The 24,825-nt window shown below is 40.2% G+C and overlaps 1 protein-coding gene across 3 annotated transcripts in view; it reads right to left on the bottom strand.

Annotated features, from left to right (window-relative positions):
• The window catches only part of LOC145977715 (Golgi-associated plant pathogenesis-related protein 1-like), a 179,974-nt gene that overhangs the window by 63,994 nt on the left and 91,155 nt on the right, over positions 1-24,825 (bottom strand). For all 3 annotated transcript variants that reach the window (XM_083109954.1, XM_083109955.1, XM_083109956.1), the window contains exon 2: positions 13,249-13,381. In XM_083109954.1, coding sequence (XP_082966080.1) covers positions 13,249-13,381 — 133 coding nt within the window. The remainder of the gene's footprint in view (positions 1-13,248; positions 13,382-24,825) is intronic.

The raw sequence follows: 24,825 nt of genomic DNA, 5'->3' as shown, positions 1-24,825 counted from the left end.
AATAGGAGATAATCAGAATAACTACTAAGAAGATATTGGAATAGGAGAGAATCAGAAAAACTACTAAGAAGATATTTGTTTAGGAGAGAATCAGAATAACTACTAAGAAGATATTGGAATAGGAGAGAATCAGAATAACTTATAAGAAGATATTGGAATAGGACAGAATCAGAATAACTTATAAGAAGATATTGGAATAGGAAAGAATCAGAATAACTTATAAGAAGATATTGGAATAGGAGAGAATCAGAATAACTACTAAGAAGATATTGGAATAGGAGAGAATCAGAATAACTCCTAATAAGATATTGGAATAGGAGAGCATCAGAATAACTGCTAAGAAGATATTGGAATAGGAGAGGATCAGAATAACTACTAAGAAGATATTGGAATAGGAGAGGATCAGAATAACTGCTAAGAAGATATTGGAATAAGAGAGGATCAGAATAACTACTAAGAAGATATTGGAATAGGGGAGGATCAGAATAACTACTAAGAAGATATTGGAATAGGAGAGAATCAGAATCTTAGCAGCCAAGAGCGACCAAAACACAGTGACGTGCGGTGACGTCGACACTTGGGGTAGCAATGAGTGGCTTGCCCAGCGGGAGTTGGTGTGGGTCATAATCCAACCCCCCTTCTTAGGGCCCATTATTCCAAAAGAAGAACGTCAAAGACAGGAATAATTGCAAAGTTAGGAATGACTACAAAAAATTGTACACGTAACTCCCACCCACTTTCGAAAATAAAAAACGATTTGATTTGACTACTGAGCCAGAGATGCCGGGTTCGAATCTCGGCTTGGCAAAGAGTGCTCTTTGTGTAGTGTGTCCCTTCATCAATTTTATCGTATCGTCTTCGCGATTAGCCAAAAATGGCGGAAAGCGAAGTAAAATAAACCAAATCAAACAATCAATCAATGAATAATTTGATTCGCTTTTTTGACACATTTGGTTAATCGCGAAGATGATACGACAAAATTAACCCGGAACTCCTGGTGTCGGTGCGCGCTGTGGTAACCACTCCTCCACGGTTGGTTGATTTTGTGTTTTAAGTCCACTATATACACAGAAAGGCTAATCGGGACTAGACCTATAGTTTAATGTGGGATCCGAACCACTATATGCCTCCATCGGGTACCGATCCGGGACTACTTGAACTCCCCCCACGGAGCTCGGCCGACAACAAAGATGAGAGGAAGGCGCTAACCATTCGGATACGTGGGTATCGGTAAAGCAAACTGCATTTTTCCTGAGTAGTAATTTTCAATCGAATTTTTGGAATACCATCTTTATATATGACTAACGTTTATTCAATACGTATAGGGCCGGTGGCAACCCACCATCGTGAGGAAATTGGGAAGCTCCGAGTGAGTGAGCGTAACCCGGTCGAGAAGACCTACAGTAAACGGCTGGGGGTTCGTCGGGCTGATCACCCGTCACCCCTTTACTGGTCTAAGAACTCCACGCTCCAACAAGGTGACGGCGGAACAGTGTGGGAGGGAGACCAGCAGTCGGTAGGTAAGCCAAGGCCCTTCAAGGTGCTGTAGAGCTGTGGGTTATTATTGTTAACGTTTATTCAAAAATTTTGCATTGCTTGATTTCCCTAATTTCCCCATTTCACGATCTCGTTACTGAAGGATCCGGGCTCGAGCCCTGGCCTTTGCATGAGTGTTTCTTTGCAACCACTCTTCACCTGTTTAATTTATTCAACGTTCATCGTCATGGCAGAAATTAGGTAAAGCGATGGAAGAGAGAAGAAAATACAAATAATTTCCACCAGTGCATCTGCAGGGCACTGTGAAATCAGGAGCCTAGAATTCACTGTTTGATTGTCCCTCACGACTTTCATAAGCTCTTAGCTACTTATTGCGATTAAATCTATACAGCTAGAAAAAGCGATGGGGGATAAACAGCCAATGATATTCATTTGGCTTTTTGAGTTCTGGGATACATTTTTCATTTCTATTTTTTTCATTATTCACTGCAGGCAGAGTACAACACATAGGAACAATAATGCACGCTCGTCACGTATTCCGGCCTGAATTGTTCTTTGTGTGGTCCCTTCATCAGTTTCATCATATCATCACTCATCCTCATTTTCGCGATAACCAAATGTGGCAGAAAAGCGAAGTAAAATAAACCAAACCAACAAAAACAATTAGAACACGAGTTCTCTTGCCCAAATAAGTACATCCGTATTTATGATTGTTTAGCTTATCCATTTTTTTTTATTGGAGGCCAAGAGATTAGTATATTTAAATAAAACACTACTAAAACAAGAGCAAGAGAGAGTGTGAGCAAATATTTGTTATTTATCATTATATATTCCATATTTGAAAAAAAAAAAAGAAAGCATAAAATTTTTGGCTGCACATAAGACGTTCTAATTGCATAAATAATAAAAGTACATCCCATGTTATACACTGCAGAAAAAATTCCCCTTAGTTCTTTAGAGGATTTACAAAGGATGCGAAGGGAATCCAATCCCCTATCTGTCCTATAGGAGATAGACTGGAGGACCTGAAAGCACGGGCTTTCAACCTATGGAGCGGGGGCGAGGGGGCAAGGGAGGTAGAGGTAGGTTTCCTTCTGAAACCCGTTTCTACCTGGAACTGTGAGGCGGAAAAGGATCGAGCTAGGCCAGTTTTGCCCGCTGAACGCACCGAGGGACGAGAAGCGCGTGAAAAAAAAAGTGTTGCATATGAACTGTGGCTTCAACAATACAATAAATATTGTGATTTGAAAATAATTAGAGATTTGAGATTGATTGATCTATCTCTGCTAGACTAGCTACTCCTCAGTGCACGTCACTGCCAAAACAAAATTCTGCGTCGATGATGACGCTGGCTTTCCTTGACTTCGCATTTTAAGCTTAAGAAAACAATTTTGTATTTGTTTTGTTGTTACTTAGTTGAGATTTTTTCCGATTTTGGCTAATCGCGACGATGAGGATGAGGGATGATAATGATTTGATGAATGGACGCTCACAAAGAACACCCAAGCTCCTTGCCGTGATTCGAACCCGAAACCCGTGGCGTCGTATCGCGTTTTGAAAAACAGAAACAATCGAAGAAGCTCTCCCACAAAGTAATTTGAACATGTCTTGTACATGTATGATAAAATAAATTTCACACATAGTAACTGGCAGTGGCGGTCATCAGGGGGCGGGGTTACAGTTCCCCCCACTTTTTGCCACTTTTGCCCCCGCACTATGCTAAACCTTATCTACCAAGGGAAAAGCAAACTGTCCTGTCCATGCCCCCCCCCTTAATTTTGGAACCCAATCGCCCCACTGGTAACTGGGAAATTTTAACTTCTGGTTTTACAGTAATTCTCTTTCTGCAATTGAGAATGATTTACGATTGCACTAAAAAAGATTTCATAAATGGGAACAAGGCATTAATTCTCGTTTTAGCGAAAGTGTTCAAAAGTGTCCTTGTTTTTAACGAATGTCATAAAACCGCTGTCTAATATATTTACTTCCTGACGTCTTGATAGTTGACACCCGTGAAAAAAACGAACCTTCTTTTGCAGCTACGGGCCGTGCGGTCTTCCGTCTTTGAATCTAATTAAACCACAGGAAGACAGGAGTCACGCCTAGATGCGATCTGGACGCGTACTCCATGACTCTGGAACAGGACAATTTGCTTGCGATTTCTCTTAAAGATTTTTCCGCTTTCTAGCTCACCGCCCTGATACGCTTCATCTAAACTTTAGCCTACTTCTCTGATAGCTTTATGACTCACTTGTTTCCTTTAGTTCCTTGTCAGAGTAGATTAGAACGATCTTATTTCATGCCTAAAGTCCACACGATGAAGGAACAAAGCTGGACTTTTCGGGCTCCAAAAAGAGAAGATTTGATTGTGATTTGATTTATTTTACTTCGCTTCTTGTGCCACTTTTGGCTAATTTGCGAATATGGGGATGAGTGATGATATGATGAAATTGATGAATAGACATCACGAATGTCCATGCCCAAGCCAGGATTCGAACCCGGAACCCCTAGCGTCGCAGCGCGATGTGCTAACCACTACGCCACGGGGGGCGGCCCAAAAAGAGAAGAAACCACAGGTGGATCCACATGGAGGGCGAGCCCATCCCAGCTGCAATGTTCTAAAATTTTATTTGATTTGATTTATTCACCTATTCAATTGTAATTTTAATGACATCAATGTTTTAGTTTAAATTTTTACATAAATATTATATTTATATATATTATATATTATACTTATTGTATTAAGCAGCAGTAATTTCAATTAATTCTTCTTTATACAAAAACCAAACTCTTCTTAAAACAAATAGCCACGCTTATGTGGCAGGACCTGGGACTTTATGTCATAACATTTTTTTTTTTGTTTGGCATCAGATCGAATACTGGGGAGAGATCTTTATGCATTTCATGAAAATCAGCCTAAATAGACATTCTCGATAATAATACAAAATAAAAATATTTTGACATATTTTACGAATTTCGCGTTTTTACAGCATATTCCTTCAATTTTTTAACCATAATACATATTTCTGTTTAATTTCGTAATTGTCTTGCATATAATCGGTTACTTTATAATTTATTATTCATATCTTTAGCGCAACGGATAGTATATTATCGATTTCAGGGTAAGGAAATTACGGACGAAGAAATTAAAAGCAGACCCCCCATCATATTTTTTATCCCGCCGACAATTGATAGCCCTGCGAACATTATTGAAGAAAAATGTTCTCTGCCATTGTTGTGCTGGCGAGAATCACCGGACAGGAAGTAAACAAGTTTCAACTGTCCACGCTTCTTTACCTTTTTTTTCGCTTCTCACAACAATCAGACCAAAAGTAAAAATTTCAAAGTACTGTTGTGCATATTTTTGGCTTCAATTTTTATGACATAATTACATACATAGTTTACACTTTCATAGGACAAAGTCCCGGACACTTGTAATCAGAAATACGTTTTTGGGGCTACTCAGGGTTTGGCGCCCTGGGCTAGTTGCGTGGGTCGCCCGTCCTTAAACCGCCCCTGGATCCCAGTCCAAACCAAAAAGTCAATAAGAAGTGAACTGTTCGTACTTCGAAGCGAAACACATCAACGTTCCTCAGTTTTTGATTCGTAAGCTCTTTTAAAAAGTGTCACTCTTCCCTCGTTTCGGAAGTTTATAAGTTGTCCAACGTTTACGATTAAAACCACAGTCCAAGCTCTTGAGATTCGACACCAGTAACAGGTTATAAATTCCGCACGTGCCCCAGAAAAAAACTACACGCTTTACGGCCATGCGGAAACATGAACCAGCCTTTTTATCGCATGCGGGATTACTTTCAGTCTTTCCACCGCATCGGGCCCATTGTTAGGCACCGTGTGTCAGGTAGGCTTCGCTTTTGATGGCCAGGAAGCGCAGGTAGTGTTGTTGTTATGCAAAATAGAAGGAAAAAAAAACATGTTTTCACGTTTTCTTTAGAAAACGACAACTGGGTAAATGCATCCTGCGCTCCAGTTTTCTCCTTTGCTTTAATCAAAAGTAGGCCTTCAGTAATGGAGTTCGTGCATTTGCTGCAGATGACTCTTGAGAGTGGCAACTTTGTTTACTTATTGCTTGATGTTGTTAGTGTTTTGTTTTATATCAGTTCTTGTTTTCTACCTACGTAGTTTAAAATGTAACTGGGGGGTAATAAATCAATTGAAAGTCAAGACTTTCACTGTAACATGCGTTATCCAAGTCCGAGACCAGCAGCTTAACTTGTGGTTTAACTTGGGGGACAGAACATGAATGTCACGTTCCAGAAGGTTAAAAATAATGCCCCTAACACGCACTTCATCTTATTCCAAATGTATTATTACCATCATTACATTATTATCCTATTTTTACATATTTTTTTCATTTAATAGAAAATCTCAGTTATTTTATTTTGTGTGGCCGCGGTGGCTCAGTCGGTAACGCGTCTGACTACCATGCTAAAGGTCCCGGGTTCGATCCCCGGCCGGTTCAAATCCAATCTAACGTTGGAAGCGGCCCCGGCGCCCACCCAGCGTCGAATAACATGGGTACCTGGGGAAACCTGGGGGGTAAAGGCGGTCAGGGGCGTGATGCTGATCACATCACCCCCAATCACGACCGGATCAAGAAAGTGTGGGGCGTTAGCCCCACACCCCCTATACGCCTTCATGGCGTGGTGCTAAGCACAGGGGAACACTTTACTTTACTTTTATTTTATTTTGTGCGGGGAGCCCGAGTTGTGCTCGGGCATTTGAATTTGGCGGCTTTTTGTGCATTTCAGATCGAGTCAATGTTCCCGTAGCGGGGAATTATTTTATTTAAATGGATATACAGTAGTACATACATAGATACATTTCGTCTTGTACAGTTTTGTACAGTTTGCTTGAATGTCTGTGTGTTCATTCACCTTTCTCTCATTTACAAGACATGTAATGTTATAATGTTGTCCAAAGCCATGTGCCCTCTTGTACAGGGGCGGACTGGGGGCTCGCTGAACTGGGAATTCAAAATACGATTTACTTTAAATTATGTGTGCAGTAGTTTCAGTTCCCATTTAGGTTTGTTACTCTCTATCTCTCTCTCTCTCAAAAACAACTACGCATCGGATTCCGCATAGCGTACACAACAATACCCGAGAACAATTCGCGTTACCCGATCTGAAGTTGGAATAAACTTTCCTGCCCGAACCTAGCTCGGGCAACCCGCTTAACGTTACACATTGCAACCCCGAACAAAGCTCGGGTAACCCGCTTCTAACTCAATTTATAAAATCGAAACATCCACTTAAGGGGTTAAGATTACGCACGTCGTTCAAGAAAGAGCTTTAGAAGTTACGGGAAAATGTTACTCCTAAAGTTTGTTGTGTGAGCTCTCATAAAACTCTAATTTTTGGAATTTTGAAAATTGTGGAACTATTCTTTGGATTAAGTGGGAGAATATGAATAAAACAACCTGGTTCTCGTATTTTTTCGATCTAACTTTTTTTTTACTTTAGTTATTCAATTTGGATACTAACTTTATTATTGATTTGCTTTAGCTTACTTCGCTTCTTGTGCCACTTTTGGCTAATTTGCAAAGATGGGGATGAGTGATGACATGATGAAATTGATGAATGAACACTCAAAAACATCCATGCCCAGGCCAGGATTCGAACCCGAGACCCCTGGCGTCGTTGCGCGATGTGCTAACCACTCCGCCATGTGGGCCGGCATATTTCTGTTATTAACTATAAAAATCTTACTGATTTGTCGTAACGATACAATAGACGCCAATTTCGAGGGGCGGTCGACGGACTGGTTCTACCCCCCCTTGCCAACGCCCATGAACCAAGTAAACTGTGGGTGCACCAAAGCACACGTTATTAAACCTTTGGGTTTAATTTTCCGACGAAAATGGATCAAAAATTCATTATTTTGCTACATGTAATTGCATTTAAAAACTTTTTCAGCATTTGACCCCCCCTGAAAAGTTACTGGGTACGTCAAATGAGACCACATAACCGTTCAGTTCTGAACATTTTCAATACAAAAAAAGAAAAAAAATCTCAGACCTCGTACCACCTCAATTCCAGTCCTGGTGCCAGATATCTTTCCCACCATTGTTTGTCCATCAATATAGCAATTGTCTTCATATATTACCTTACACATTCTCGTCTCCTCCCACTCATTGTTAGAAACTCACTCAATATTCACCTCATTCGTATCCACCATTCAATCATTATACCTTGGCTGCAGTAAATAGATGCTAATCAAATCAGTAAGGACAGGTTTGATTGGATACACGCAAAATTTAAAGCTGGCGAGCCATTGTGCTCTAGCCCACGCGAAGGCGGAACCCAATCTTCAGCAACTATGATTGTTTTTGTCCAGTGAATGGGGTATTTCCCTTGTCATGTCAATGTACTTCGCGGAGAATTATTGACTATTCTGTAATTGCTTCCTGTAGAGAGTTACGCATTCCCAACTGCTTGGATATTGCTTTGTAACCGTGAGTTTGGAAAGCTACATACAATGACTTACTCTACTTAAAATAAGAACCCCGGTTCTAATATCCATAATTCAAGAAGTAAGCGTGTATGCCCTTGTACATTTAATGGTCTGATTTTACTAAATTAGAAGAAATGGAACTGTAACACTGTTTCAAGTTACTGTAAAGTTTACAAGACTCAACAGTGCGACTGTTAACTTACAAAAAGTGAAGCAACCGCTTTTTTAGTGCATTCATGGGGGCGGCTTAAGGCTGGACGACTGCTGGAGCGCCCCCCTTGATTAGTGCCATTACCTTATTTCTGATCACATAAGCGTCGCTATGTTTGTCTGAGATTATTTTTAAGTCCACTTTATGTACAGAAAGGCTAATCGGGACTGGTTGCTTATGGACGCCTATTGTGTGTTGCTTCGGTCTAAAAGCTCTCTTAGGGAGATATCAGACCGAAGCGACGAGCGACACGCGGTTTTCTTCAGTCTATAAACAAGCATTTTCCGCGCATGCGCTACCAACAGACCGAGATGACACTATGAGAAAACGGCCCAGTCCGAGCGACACGTTCAGCTTCCTTCGGTTCGAAAGGTTACATTGACTCCCGAGGGTTCGCTTCGAAGCGACACTTGCCTGTCGCTTCGGTCTGAAAACTCCCTTAGGAAGATTACACACTGGAGCGACGCGTGTCTTGTGTTGCTTTTGGATTTCACCAATCGAAAGCAAGCTTTTGCACTGTACCTTGTCATGTCGCTGCTGTGTGAAATGTTGGTGATTGGTTCGTTCCCAATCGACATGTGTCGCGTGTAGCTTCGATCTGCAAGCTCACTTATAATAACAATAACCCGTGGCTCGACAGTCCTTGAAGGGCCTTGACTTATCTCCCGACTGCCAATCTCCCTCTCCACAATCCTACCTAAAGGTGTGGAGATCTTCAACCGGTAATGGGGTAACGTGGGGTCAGCACGTCGAACCCCCAGCCGTTATAGATTTTTATGACCGGGTTACGCTACTCACTCGTAGCTCCCCAATTTCCTCACGATGGTGGGTTGCCACCGGCCCTATACACAGGCCGAGAACCCAGAGACTGAACCCAGGCGGACTCGAACTAATACCGTCCCGTAGTCGGAGCCCAAAGCACAGTGCCTTAGACCGCACGGCCACAGAGGAAAACGGAAGCTCACTCAGGAATGCCTTAAATGTGGTTTTCCCCTGAAAAAACACTCTTCCCATCGTCATTACTGTTTCTCGCACATGTCAAAAACAGTACATCACTCCCCAAATTAAACCAAGGGCGGATTAAAGCCCGCCTCCTCCGAGGCCCTTGAGGGGCGTCGTGGTAAACTTCCACCAAGAACTTATTTTATTTTTTCACATATTGATAAATAATTTACACAGTTGGAATGAAAGATATCACACGCAGTGTCAATTAAGAAACATACAAGACTGGAAAAATGGGGGACGGGGGGCGACAGACCCTTAAGGATCTCGTTTTATTTCTTCAATAAGGCAAATATTGTCGTATTTTACGAAGAACTACCATTATGGGGAGCAGGAAGGTTAACGGCGAGTGCAACGAGTGACTAAAATAGGGGCGACGAATGATAAGGGGGCGACGAGAGACAGGGGGCGAACAAAGATAAGAATGACGAAGGAAGGGAGAGGGGCGACGAAAGATAAGCACGAAATGAACTTAAGAAGGTGAAGGTATTAGGGTGGATCAATGGAGTCGTGAGGTGACCACCCTTTTACAGAGGATCTAGAAAATATTCCCGCCACATCTGCCTCCTCACTCTTTTTCATGCACAGTAACTGTGGAAAGGCCATAGCCAGGAGGGAGAACAGCTGACATATACCCCAGCGCTACTAGGCTGACAAGGAAAAAATTTAGGCGAACTACAATTATCAATCTTAGTAGCTTGCTGCAAGGGCGAATTAAAGGCTTGAGGGTGCGATCATTCTTTTCCTGCGCCTCTCACAAGAGGTTTCTTTTGTAAATGTATTGATAAATTCACAAAGTTGGAACGAAATGTATAAAGCATTGTGGTATTTTATGAGATACCCAAGAGCTAAGAATTAGCACCCATGGAAGGTGTCACAGCAGTGCTCTTCTTGCCTGTTTGGGGTAAGCCATATGTTAAACTGCTCCACTGTTAACAACAGTTAAATCTATTGGAATCAAACATCAATGTATTTTGATTTTTGAGAAATCTATTACAGTCTTTATTTTATTGAAGTTAAACAACTTAGAACGATTGGTGTGCTACACAGTGGCGTAACCACAGGGGAGGCAGAGGGCATTGCCCCCCCCCCCCAACCTTGGACAGAAATCAATTCTAGAAGGTAAACATTGACGGCCAAGGGCACCTGCAGGAGGCAATTACCCTCCCTGGTTTCAAACTTTATGCAAATGAAAATACATTTGGTAAACTTTTCTTGCTCGCATCGCTCGAAATACCTACTTTTCTTAGTCTCATCATGTTCGGGACCTTAGATAGGGGGCGGTGGGAATCAGCCCTGGGTGCTGAACAATCTATTATAAATGAAAAAAGTTGTGAAAAACAGAGAATGCCATGGCGCCCCGTGGAATTATTGCGCCCTATTAAATCAATATTGTTTTCAGTTTGCAACAAAATGGGTCTAAAAATTTTCTTCCTCGCTTCGCTCGCAATATATTTTCCTTTCTGTAACGCATTGTAATTTACCAGAGAGAGAAGTCTAAAAAAATGCATGAACAATTGTTTGGAAGAAAGGAAGAGTGCACTTTTCAGAGAAAATTTATGTAATTGAGGTTACACATGTTACGTGTGTATTTTACATTTCACGTCGCTTCATGTTACATCAGTGGCGCAACCGCAGGGGGTAGGAAGACATTGCCCGCCAATCTTGAAAAAAAAAAACATTGTAGGGGGGCAAACATTGACGGACAAGGAGGGCACCTTCAGGGGGACAATTGCCCCTTTCGTTTTCAAATTTTATGCAAACAAAAATACATTTTGTAAAATTTTCTTGCTCGCTTCGCTCGCAATGCCTCTTTTCCTTACTCTTACCAAGTTCCGACCCGTAGTTAGGGAGTTGCTGGTCGAAAATGTCGGCATCTCTAGCGCCGTCCTCAACACTTCCCCCCATCTCCCGGCCTCGCAAGGAATTGGACTCACGATATGTGTTACATGTAAAAAAAATATATATTCGAAATACATTTATCATGCATTTTATGTCTTTTAAAAAAAATTGCACACGACTGGGTCTCCAATATTTTAGTTACGACAGTGATTTTATGACATATGGTAGGACTGTAGTTTGTGAGGGAAGTGTGCAGGGCGTCGAAAGTTTGGGGAATGGGGGCGTCGTAATGGCTGCCCGCCCCCTCCGAGAGAACGTCTTTAATCCGCCACTGAATTAAACCAATGTCTTTCTTAACTGTAAAGTCTTACATCGGAAACTTGACAGTATTACTCGTCATACTATTTATGTCACCAAAGAAAACAACTTACTACATGATTCAGAAGCTTGAGTACATCGTCATATCGCATGGATCAAAGACCTTTGGGCCACTGAGTCACTTCGATGATTGCATAGTTGATCAGCCCCAGGGTACACAAGCTGTCTCTTTTGTGAACGTGCCTGAAGCTCATTGTCCACGTGAAAATGTAGCCGAGATCCAGAATGTGTTGGGCCGCTACCTCCATACTCCCGTATGTCCCTTCATGGCACGGTGCAGTACACAGTGGATAGCTTTTCCATAGAATTATTGAATTTACGATAGGAGAATTTGATCTAACGATTTTCTTTCAAAATATTAAACATGAAAAGCTGTTTTAAATGCTTAGAAATGAGGACTCTGGTCATGGACGTTGGGAAGGGGGGTGCACCGACCAGTCAACCCACTCCGAAATTGGATTCTTACATTTCAAGTTTAAAAAAATGCACAAAGTTTTTTTTCTTTTGTTAATAGCAGAAAATAACTTTCAGTTAGTTATTCGCAACTAATAACAAAGGTTTAAAATACGTTAGATCGAATAAATGTGTGCAAAACACAGGAACCACACCATTGAACGAAAAGAATAAATGGTTCCATAGTTTTCAAAATTAAAAAAAAAAACAGTTTTGTGTAAGGGGTTACACAACATGAACTTCGTGACTAAAATTTCCTCTACCTTTTTTCATGAACGAGGTATGTAGAAGTTAGTATCAAAATAGAATAAGCATGCATTCCAGTACACTAAATGAATGAAATGTAAAATAATAATAATAACGGAAATTAGTTGTACCGGATATTCACTCATCTGGTTGGTTGAAGTGTCTCCAAGGATATATTAATTGAAAAATGTACAAAATGGGTTTAATTTTATTAGTTTATAATATTTATTATTGTATAATAATCACAACCATGATAATAATAATTATGACTGTTATTGTTTGTGCTATTGAAGTTTTATCAATGACCTGACCCATCTACAAACATACGACATACGTTTCGAATTAGATCAAAGCGTTGTAAATTATATAAAAGCTGCAAACGAAGCACTCTATCAAAAAGCATTACTAAAGGCATCGTTTTAAAAGAGCTGGGCGCTCAAATTGTCCAAGTAAAATTTTCTGATAACAGGAAAGTTTTAAAAAATATATAGTTTCTGGATCTAGCTATGTTGTGAATTTAATCGGCACTCTCACTTGTGATGAAAAAGAGTTAGAATATGCACATGTTTCTGTGCCTAGAAAAATAGCAGAAGTAGCCGAGCATGCAAAAGTAAAAAGATTTTTACATGTTTCTACTTTAGTAGGAGATAATTTAAAGCTCAAGTCTGGTTATATAAATAGTAAATTAAAAGGCGAAAGCGCTATATTAAATTAGCTGCATGATGCTATCATATTGCGTCCATCTCTGATGTTTGATAATGGAAATAGCTTTTTAGATATCGAAAATAAAGAGTTTCTTTAAGTTTTTGTGAAGAAACGTCATGTTTGCTTTAGAGCCAAACCAATTATTAGCGAGCACATAATCAAAAAGTACATGATTATTGACAGCCTGTTGTACTAAGTTGCGGAATTGTTCATTCTTGCTGATGTTAGCCTTTCTCTTGGTCTTACGTGTTTCAGCATCTGAGTAAATAGTATCATTATTGACTAACTCATAGCCAATTGGCATGGCAATATCACCATCCCGTGAATCTGGTGATAACTAACCAACATAATTTCAACCAATCAATCAGTTCAAATTGACGTTAAATTGCAGTAATTCTTATCGCCACAACAATTATTAAAAAGACAAAATTACAACTTACCTCTCCGGTCTTCGATGAGGCGAATGTCCTCTGTTCGGTCTTCCTCACCATGATGACCCGGCTTCGACTCGTGGTCGTTTCGTCGGGTCCCTGGAATCTCGAGAGATCCATGACGAGGGTGGCCGTGCGGGTCCTGCAAGGAGAAGAGGTCCCCGTCGTCCGACGGGGGGGCCTGGTCAGGGACAACATCGCAAAAGCACCAAATCAAGTTTCCGACCACTTAACACATTCAGACACACGCACCACCGGCTGGGAGCTAGCGGATTGAGAGACTTTTCCGTGCGTATTTCTGGACGCCACTGCTGGTGGTATTAAACAAGAGACTAGGGAAACAGGCGGTGCAACCATCCGTGTCTGGTAACTTCTGTGTGCAACGGAATCCCCCCCTCCCCTCTTTTCTCCCCCGCTCGAGTATTCAGACCGTGGTAATCTTCTGGAGGAAGGGCGGGGTGGCGCATGAGGGGGGATCACAAAGACTATTAATCCCCTCCCCCCCTCTCTCTCTATCTGTGCTGATGAACATCTTCCGTGTCTGCTTTGCGTTCGGTCTTTCCAGTAGCTCAGCTTGCCGCTGCTGCTAAAATTGATCTGGGGCCCAAGCGAAGACGTGTTACGCAGGCCATGGAGGCCTAAGGCCCGATTTAGACAAAAGCCTTAACATTTATGCCATGACCGAAAAGCTAACGTGTAAAGTCAAAAATCTTATGGCATTTCAGATGGCATATTTCATGGCATTTCAGATGGCATATTTCATGGCATTTCTGAAGGATAGAATCGGTCGTACTTCCGTAGCATTTTTCGTAGCATAACCAATCAGAAGCGAGCTCTAGGTCTTTCGCGCTGTATATGTTATACATTGTTATCACAAAAGCTAACAGAAATTTTACATGAAATGCTTCCGTGTAAAGTACTGTCTACTATAAGATTTTTGGAAGCACCCCATAGCATTTAAGCTAGCAAAAATGTTAAAGAAATGCTTCCGTCTTATTTATTTATTTATTTATTGAGAAAATTTCAGATACAGCACAGGTGGCCATTTTACACTGAAATTGTCAACAATGAAAAAGCAATAATTATAATAAGCATAAAAAAATTAAGCGGGCCTGAGTTCCATGGGCGGTGGAATAAAGAAATCGTGTCAAGGCAAGGTAAGGTGTCTTTCCAGACCCATCCTTTCTAGATTTTGGAAAGATTTTATTTCTCCCCGTCTCATGTATAGTATCAAACGTTTGTTTAAAATAAAGCAAATCATTAAAACAAAAATAATTTCTCCATAGGCGCGTAAAATAATTTATAAACTGTGGGGAAATATGTTCTCTGGGTTTATTTTAGTTTATCTGTGATTTACAAGTTTCGCAAGATTTATTTTCAAAATAACTCCAAACATATTTAAGCCGACCTTTGTGGTATTATAGTTAGTAGAGGTTCTAGTTTCGAATACTACGTAAGGTGTGAATATGTCATGACTCATGAGTCAATCACTAATTCTTAACGATGCTATTACCATTGAAGGTAAAAATAACCACAAAAAATTGCAAATACAAAATATCTACAATTACTTTTCACATTGAATGCCTATTCTACAGTCTGTCTCTGCGTTAGTCGCGACCTACGACTCAAGTGCGCATGCGCTAATCTGGACGAGTTCAGTGGCAGAATAGGGGTGACGGTTGCAAGTATACGGGGAAGCAGTTTCCTTGAAAAAGGTCTTGTTCAATTTCGAAAGGGTCCTTCTACGAGCCATAACACAGCAAAGAAACTCACAACATAGATTCTACCTTCTTCCCCTTTCGCTATTGGATTCGTTCACTCCAGCTACACACGGGGTTAACTTTCAACAATGTTGTGGAATTTTTGTTTTGACATAGCACTTTTCCCCCAGTGATTCTCGGAAAGGAGCTTGTTGCCATAGTGTTTCCGTTTATGATTATTCACTCTTCCACACACACACACATACACAATGCGTCAAAAATTAGAATAATAATTCACTACTACGTCTTACCGAAGAATAACAAACCGATGAATATAGGGCAAACTTTGCGCTTTATGTAAAGCACATGAGTGAAAGTTTACAGAGAACGAAGTAATATAAACATTTCTCACCCAGTTTCCTACACAATGGAAAAGAAAATGCCGCATTTTTCTTCCCACACACATACTATGTTTATGTAAACATTCATATCCAAGCGCTCAACGTGCATTGACAAATAAATCTAGGGCAACATTAATATTCATATATGTTTTGTATGTTATTTTTAAACCGCCGTTAGACTCGTCAGTTAGTATCAAACTGCCAGTATACTCGTTACTTAAATATAAACCGACGCCAATGTGCTTAAGAAGAAGCTGTGGTCTAATGTTATTTTGCTGAAAATAATGGAAAATATATTAACTATGTTTTTCAGAAACCAATATTTAAATCACTAAAACATACAGAGGCATATGAAAAGAGTTGTTATAACTGTGTTGTCTCTTGGATAGGAATATCCAAACCTTTGTGTGGGTTTCTACGTTACTTTTATACACAATCGTACTTCAGGTGTTGTTATTACGTATATGTCTATAGCAGGAGCCACATGCACTATATGCTCATACCTTTGTACACTTATCAATTCCTTTCGTTAAAATGAGCAATTGTAGCATCGGTATCCGAGCGCGTAGGGTACTGGCGTATCGCCACCGACGGTCTCAGGTTCGAGTCCTGATATGGGCATCGGTGTTCCTTTGTGAGTATCCCTTCATCAGTTTTATCTAATCATAATTTCATCCTCATGGACACAATTAACTTAAAGAGGAAGCAGAGTGTCTTAAAACATTGTTTATTTTTAATATCAAGTGTGACAAAAAGATAGTAAGGAGTTCCGCAGAAAATTATCTGTACTATGTAGATTTTATTTCATTTCAAAGGTTAAATTTTTGCTTCGTAAATACGCACCTGAAGGCTTACTTTGGTAAAACTGACAGAATTTTCCAGCCCTTCCATTTTTTTTGTGTATGCTCGTGTGTCTTGCTCAATTTGAATTTGAATTTGAATTTAAAATTTTGGGTGCGTCAGCACTAAGGCTATTTTGCACTAGGGATGGCCAGATCCGGATCCTGGCGGATCCGAAATCCGGATCCGGTTGGTTCCGGATCCTAAAATTTTTCGGATCCGGAATTTTCAGATCCGGATCCGGTACTTTCGGATCCGGATCCAGAACTTTCGGATCCGGATCCAGTACTTTTGGATCCGGATCCGGATCCGTTTTGCCATCCCACATGCGCTTCTTTGGAAAGTAAGAATGTGCTTATAACATAGGCCTATTGTTACCTGCTAATATATATATATATATATATATATATATATATATATATATATATATATATATATACATACACACATATATATATATATATAGTGTGTGTGTGCGCGATTTGTAATTAATTAATACACTTACAAGGGAGGTCTTAAGTCTCCCCCTCCGATTTCCATGAAACTTGGCAGGTGTATAGAGGCCCCAACCCTCAAATGTCAAGATGAGGAGAAACTGAAGTGGGGATCTGACCCCGAAACTACGTAAATATGGCATAGGAAGAAACAGGGGGCATAGGGCCTCTCTATACACCTGCCAAGTTTCATGAAAATCGGATGAGGACACAGGGGTCAGATTCTTACTTCAATTTGTCCTCATCTTGACATTTGAGGGGATTTTGTCCCCTAAAACAGTTTTTAGCTGAAACAAAAAAACATGTAATTATTCCTTTGGGCCCCTCTATACACCTGCCACGTTTCATGGAAATCGGAGGGGAACACAGGGGTCAGATCCCCACTTCAATTTGTCCTCATCTTGACATTTGAGAGGAGGTTGCCCCCTAGAACAATTTTTTTGCCGATACAAAGAAACACGTATTTCTTCATTTGGGCCCCACTATACATCTGCCAAGTTTCATGGAAATCGGAGGGGGACACATAGGTCAAATGCACACTTAAATTTGTCCTCATATTGACATATGGGGGGATTTTGTCCCCTAAAACAGTTTTTAGCTGAAACAAAAAACATGTAATTCTTCCTTTGGGCCCCTCTATACACCTGCCACGTTTCATGGAAATCGGAGGGGAACACAGGGGTCAGATCCCCACTGCATTTTGTCCTCATCTTGACATTTGAGAGGAGGTTGCCCCCTAGAACAAATTTTTTGCCGATACAAAGAAACACGTATTTCTTCATTTGGGCCCCACTATACATCTGCCAAGTTTCATGGAAATCGGAGGGGGACACATAGGTCAAATGCACACTTAAATTTGTCCTCATATTGACATTGGAGGGGGGGGGGGTTGCCCCCTAAAACCGTTTTTTAGCTGAAACAAAAAAAACACGTGTATCTACATTTGGGCTCGTTTATACACACACCTGCCAAGTATCATGGAAATCGGAGGGGGACACAGGGGTCCGATTCTTACTTCAATTTGTCCTCATCTTGACATTTGAGGGGATTTTGCCCCCTAAAACAGTTTTTTTAGCTGAAAAAATAAAACACGCATTTCTTCCATTGGGCCCCACTATACACCTGCCAAGGTTTATGGAAATCGGAGGGACACAGGGGTCAGATCCTCACTTCAATTTGTCCTCATCTTGACATTTGAGGGGGTTTTGCCCCATAAAACTGTTTTTTAGCTGAAACAAAAAAAAAACACTATTTCTTCATTTGGGCCCGTTTATACACACACCTGCCAAGTATCATGGAAATCAGAGGGGGAAACAGGGGTCAGATCCTCACTTCAATTTGTCATCATCTTGACATTTGAGGGGATTTTGCCCCCTAAAACCGTATTTGAGCTGAAACAAAAAAAAAACACGTAATTCTTCCTTTGGGCTCCACTATACTGCCAAATTTCATGGAAATCGGAGGGGGACACTTAGATATTTTAGTTTGTAAAACTGTAACTGTAGAACAATTGTATAATTTTTGTATAACATTTCTATCTTGTTATATATGTTAAAGGTTTCATCCTGGAATGGAATGTCTCACATTTATGTGTGTTTTCATTTCCAATACATTTGAATGAATACATATTCGTTTCAAAGGCATTTACACCTCTGACATTTGTGCACGAGTGTGTTAGCCGATGCGTAGCAAAGTATTTTAGGAACAACACTTGAAAAAAATTCTTCTAGGACTAACGAAAAATTTCTTTGTAATCGAAGATCATAATACCTTTTAAGGTGTGGTAATATTATAATGGGATTGAGATACGAAACTCTCGGATCCGGATCCAGATCCGAAACTTTCAGACCCGGATCCGGATCCAGAACCGAAACTTTCAGACCCGGATCCGGATCCGGAATTTTCGGATCCGGATCCAGATCCGTAACTTTTGGATCCGGATCCGGATCCGAATGGATCCGGATTTTTCGGATCCGGATCCGTTTGGCCAACCCTATTTTGCACCCGTCACATTATACGGGGTCCAGCCCCTTATCGTTACACATAACAACTCTAACGCTGCATAAATAAAATCATAAAATATTAAAATCTTCTGACTTTCGTTAAAAGCTGAGGCTGTAAAGGAGCACTCAGCACGAATACGGACAAAACACAGGACAACACAAACAAAATTATACTGGCCATGGGGCCAGTCGGCAGAGCCTCGTTAGTCTGCAGTCCAGGGTGTACTACGTGGAAGTGAGGTTGACTATTTGGTGCACTACGTGGAAGGAGCACCCCTTACACCCCGTGTCTTGCTCAAGGTGAATCGCATACAGGTTGATCCGTCGAGTATTTTTCTAGTGTTCGGAAATTTTCTGAGACGTATGTTGAATCCTTCAGAAATAAGCACAAAACACACACAACCGGTTACAATTACGTACAATTCTTGAATACTATATTCCGGACTACTCACCTTGTCTGATCAAGCTCATTTTTTAACTTGTTTTCCGATCTACAACCTTTCGATCATGGAGTTGTATTTTTTGTTGTTCATAATTTGTTCTTAGTCATTTTGAATAAGTATTCTCCCACGTTTAATAACAGTACAAATCCGCAGAGGGTGTCGAGTGAGTTATCAACAACACTCTTCAAATATCACGCTTCAGGCACTTGTTAAGTTTTATCACCACAGAGGTTACACGAGGTAAAGAAGCAGCAACTGATTTCCATTAGCTTCAACAAAAGGCCTTTTATTCTTTGTTCGTGTTCAGTGGTTTGTAGTTCACGACGAATAAGTTGGATCTTTTACCATGTCATTTGCTTAAGTTTACGTGACTTGAAATAGTGGTCACGTTTGTATGTTGGGTTCAATCTCCTTTTAAAGTAAATCCCTTGCACAGTGCGAAGCATAAATAGTACAGTGGGATCCATGAGTATTACCTTGCAAATTGTCCATGACTATTTTCATTAATTTTTCTCTTACATCCTATGTGTTTTTAAGAGATGAATTTTTATGTATGCGGGTGCAGAAGTTGTGAACAGCTTGTTTTGAGTTTTCTTTTAATTCTTGAAGCTCTTATTGGGTCAAACAAAGTTCACAAACATGGTGATGGACAATTTGTACGGGAATACTCATGTATCTCACTGTACCAAGCAAATTGTTCATCACAATGTTCTTTTACACATTGAAATGTTAAAGAAATAAAACACAAACGAAGAAGTTGGCAACCTCGACACCAGCAACAGAACAAGCACATAGAATGTAAGATAAATATGATTGAAAATAGAGGTGGACAATTTACCTGGTAATATGGTGGTCAAATTGTCCATCACTGTATTGATTGCCTTTTGTTTTACGCTTGTGAAGTTCAAACATTGAAATAAAAAAAAACACCATTGGTTCATCATCTTTCCGTGAAATCGGGATAAAAACATAGAAAAATATAATGAAAATAGTAATTGGCACAATTTTCTTACTGTTATCTTTGCCGCAGTGTGAACAAATTCCTTGAAGCGAACTCCTTATGTACTGTCAGAGAAGGTTACTGTTGTTTAAGAGTTTCGCTTTCATTTCGAAATTTGAGACGAGATTGAAATTCAGACGATACGTCATCTGGCATGAAACTTCAGTCAATTAGAATGTGAATTACATGAAATGTTTTTATTCTAATTGAAAATTCTTTGACGTATGCATCTTATTCAGGCACTATATAGCCAAAAGTCACCGGACACCCAGTGCTGTTCATTCCAAAGACACCAGACAGGTAACTAATAACCTCCCTTCGCTACTATTACAGCATTTTCTCTTCGAGGCAGGTTTTCCACTAAGTTCTGGTATATTGCTGGTGATTTTTTTTTTCCATTCGTCCTGTAGCCCCGTGAATGGGTGATTTTCGGTCGAGTGGGTCTGGCATGCAACCGACGCTCCAGTTCATCCCAAAAATGTTCTATGGGGTTCCAATTGGGGCTTTGAGCGGGCCAGCTAAGCACGTCCACCAGACTGTCCTCAAACCACGATGCAATGGACCCTGCTTTATGGCCAGGGACATTATCGTGCTGATAGAGAAAAGGGGCCCATTCCAAACTGTCTCCATAGTGCGGGTAGTATGCTATTGTCTAAAATGTCCTCATAAACACCACTGTTCATGTTTCCATTGACCAAAACTAATGTCGGATCCCACTTTAAACTGTAGGTCCAGTCCCGATTAGCCTTGCTGTGCATAAAGTGTACTTAAAACACAAATTCAATTAATCAATCAAATCAATCAAAACCAAAACTAATGTCCCGAGTCCAAACCAGGAAAAACTGTCCCAGACCATGACACTACGTTCACTTGGGTTTGGACATAGTGCACGTTGCTTAGCGTCCAAAAACTCATCTTTTAAGTTTGTGTTGTTAAATATTTTTGCCCATTTTTGTCGCTATTATTCCGAAATAAGACATAGAACGACAAGGCATCTGCAACTTAATATCGAGAACGAGGTTGTGACAAGTTTCACCTTATCACAGACACTACACTACCACTCCTTATCTGGGGCAATTTGCATGGCCATGATACTTTTAGCAGCTTGCCCTTCAGCAGTGATAAGAAACCAGAGAAAGGAATAGGGAAATATAAAGTCGTGAAGTTCTTTATGATCCATTATGTTTTAACAAGTAAACACGCCTGAGAACGTTTTCTCTTACAATTAAAAGTCAGAACGTGAAAGTACAATTTTATTATGCACAAGAATGATAACTGGCAAGGTTAGGTTTGTTATGACGTTGATTTCTTGGAGACAGAAGTAAGTTTACAACGCTTTTTTGCTTGAAGGCACACGTGAACTTCTAGACCCACTGTTGATTAAAGTAAAGAGAGGATATAAAACTCACAGGCATTTTATGGCAGAGTGAATGTGTTAACGTTCTCGAGAACAAACTGCTCGATGTTGAAACTTTTGTATCAGCTTCCAGTCAACCTGAAGTGATTCAAGACAAGATTCCTCCCCCCTACTGCAACAATTAACACTTTACTGCTTGATAAATACGCGACTACTTTCAGATACTCTGCTCTAGGTACACTTATCTTGCTGGTTACTTGCTCGTAAAACCAAGAGAACTCTAAAAGAACAGATAATGTACATAAAGAAAGCTGCAGTTCGCGTTAATAATCATTGTAAAACAATACAGCAAAACACGAGATGCTGGTTGTAGATAGCATAAATGACTGTGCCACTGCTGAAAGAAATATATCTTGCACATACTTTCGCTTCGTCATGTAGTTCTCGAGACTTGTTCTACTGATTTTAATCAAACTTCGTTACAAGAGAGCTTTGAAAGTGGTTGCTCTCTCTATTTTATCAAGACCTGGTTTCCACATTACATGAAAGTATAGTTGGAAAGGAAACATACTTCTTTTGCAAGCTTTTTTTTCTTTTAGTTTTCGGCTAGGTCCATTGAGGGATTATTGTTAGTTTTTGAGATCGTGTCTGTGATCCTTTTTGGTTCTTGTGCTGATTGATGATTTGTTGTTGGTGTCGGAAATTTCATACCAAGAGTGAGCAATCTACATTTACTCTTACGTTATTAATTATACAGGGAGGTTATTTCAGTCGTTCACCGCCAGCGTGACGGCCGTTCCGCGGACTCTTCATGCAACAGGTCCCGGCAAATTGCGTTCAGGAAGTCCGTAACAGAAACCGCTTGTTTTGTAATGTTTCCACTTTTCACAATTACAGTTACAATTACAATTGAAATAAGCACGTACCTTGTCGCACGGATGCAGGAAAAGGTGTCCTCCCAAATACAAATATTTCTGGCACCTTATTTCTGACATCTAATCTTAGATTAGTCATCGCTACTTTATTCTCAGTTGTCGCGACAGCGCCTGCAGCTTATCGGGGGTTGGGTGAGTTGTCAGCCGCGAGAGGGCGCTTCATACTGCACGTGTCGGCAGTGATGCCAACCGTAGGGACATATCCCTACGCATAGGGACTTTTCACTAAATTTCGCCCGCGTAGGAACGTAGGGACAGATTTTGCCAAATGTGGGAAAACGTAGGTACTTTTTTCAATCTTGGTAAATTACATTTTATGAATTAGTTTATCTGGATACTTTAGCGAGGAGGAGAAAAAAGAACTAACTAACAGATCTCCATCAGAATTTTGGAACATGTTATCGGTTACCAAAAACTTTCAAGGCAAGTTCCTTTTTGAAAACATTTCCACTCTCGCGAAAATAGTGCTAACATTGCCGCATTCTAACGCGGAAACGGAAAGAATATTTTCAATGTTAAGTGATACAAAAACAAAAAAGGGAAATAAAATGGGACCAAAATTGTTAAAGAATGCAGGAAATACAGCATCACCAACCAACATCTATCTCTTCACAGCAGCAGCATGTATGACTTCAAATAACATAATCAACAGTAAACGACTCAACGTTATTCATTAGGGGTGTGCTGGATTCTTTACTTTAAAAAGTCGTTAATTCTCGACGTTTTCTGCCTTGTAAGTTTCTGGAACTTATCGAAAGTTGTAAGTTTTTATTCTAGAAATGCAAAAACAATCACTTAAAGTGAAAATGACTTGTAAAATTCGAGATTTCCAGTGCTTCGGGAAATTTCGAACATTTCCCGTCCAGAAAATTTTCCGACTTGGTCGGGAAATTGCAAATTTTTCAGTCCCGAATGTCGGGATTTAAAAAAATTACCGTCCCGATCCCGTCCCGACCCAAAAAATTCTGTCCAGCACACCCCTATTATTCATTAAGGCAAGAATTTACAATACCGGACCCTTCTGTAATTTCTATGCTACGTCTTATACTCACGAAATAATTATTCGTGATTATTTATCTCAAGTTAACATGTTGGGGTGAGGGGGAAAAAATGTTCATTAACGTGTAGAAGTTGTAAAATAAGCTTTTCAATTCTCGCAATGATTCTCCGTATACAAGTATGGTAGCCATATTTGTTGATATGAACAAATTAAAATTAGTTACGCTGTCTACAGCGTTGCCACACTGTTGATTTCATACTTGGAGAGCATGGATCGTGTAAGAATGGCGGAAGAGAACAGTAAAAAAGTTGTTAATGTTGTACAGATTGTTAGGTGGAGTGTGCAGGAGGATGGCTGTGGGCTAATTAATAAACTTATGGATTTCAGTATATTGCCCAAAGAACGTGCTTACATGTGACAGCGACAATCACGATGTAGAAGAACTGATTTGATTACAGGTAAATTTGGCAACAGTACATCAATCATAAAATTGCAGGATACGAAAATGGCGTCTTCGATGATGAACGTTTGCCGTTAAAGTGCTACGAAAATAATATTTTTTATCGGTTCGTAATCACAATTACCGCAAAACCATTCAGGAATAGCCCCACTGACCATTCTCGGTAAGTTTAGGTTAAGTTAGGTTAGGCAAACATAGTTAAAATTTGGGCTCGAAAAAAACATGCACGGGTAGCCCAACAAACCATTGACGGATAGCCCCACGAACCATTCAGGTACGGTTAGGTTAGGTTAGGATAGGCAAACATAGTTAAAATTTGGGGTCGTAGTAATATCAGGAATGTATATTTCGTTTTTTAAGTATTGGAAACACAAAATCTTCCGGTAAATAATAAGCAATCGTGCCGATCGCGGACCACTCAATGTCACTTATTTTGCAATTTCTACACGTGACCCCCCAAATTTTAACTTCAAATTCGTGATTAGGAGGCCTCAATTAGTGAGTATGCGAAATATTACAAAAAATCGGGGAGAGGTCCTGTATTGTAAATTCGCTCCTTCATTAATTGTGGAAGCACCGAGCAGAAAGATTTGGTAAGTAAATGTGTATATTTTATCTTCTGTTTGCATGCTCATGAGGTGTTTTTTTTTTTAGTCACTTTACTTGGCGTAGGGACATTTGGTCAGTTGTAGGGACATTTTGACTACGTCTGTAGGGACATTGCCGAAAAATGGTTAGCAACACTGTCGGCTACCAGACGTCAGTGTACGTTCATGTTCACTTCTGTTCATTTATCAGTACGCGTGTTGCTTATACTGTGTTATTGTAATGTGCTTACTCGTGGCCAGTGCTTTATTGTGTGTTAATTGTTATTCATTCATTACTTATGTCGTTAAACAAATATAGTCTTGAACATAGAGTTTTTATGTACGATAATTACGTGAAAACGAATT

Source organism: Lepisma saccharinum, chromosome 23, assembly GCF_977018435.1.
Source record: "Lepisma saccharinum chromosome 23, izLepSacc3.1, whole genome shotgun sequence".
NCBI lineage: Eukaryota > Metazoa > Arthropoda > Insecta > Zygentoma > Lepismatidae > Lepisma > Lepisma saccharinum.
Note: the sequence above shows the minus strand (reverse complement) of the source record. Positions and strands in the feature narration are given on the sequence as shown.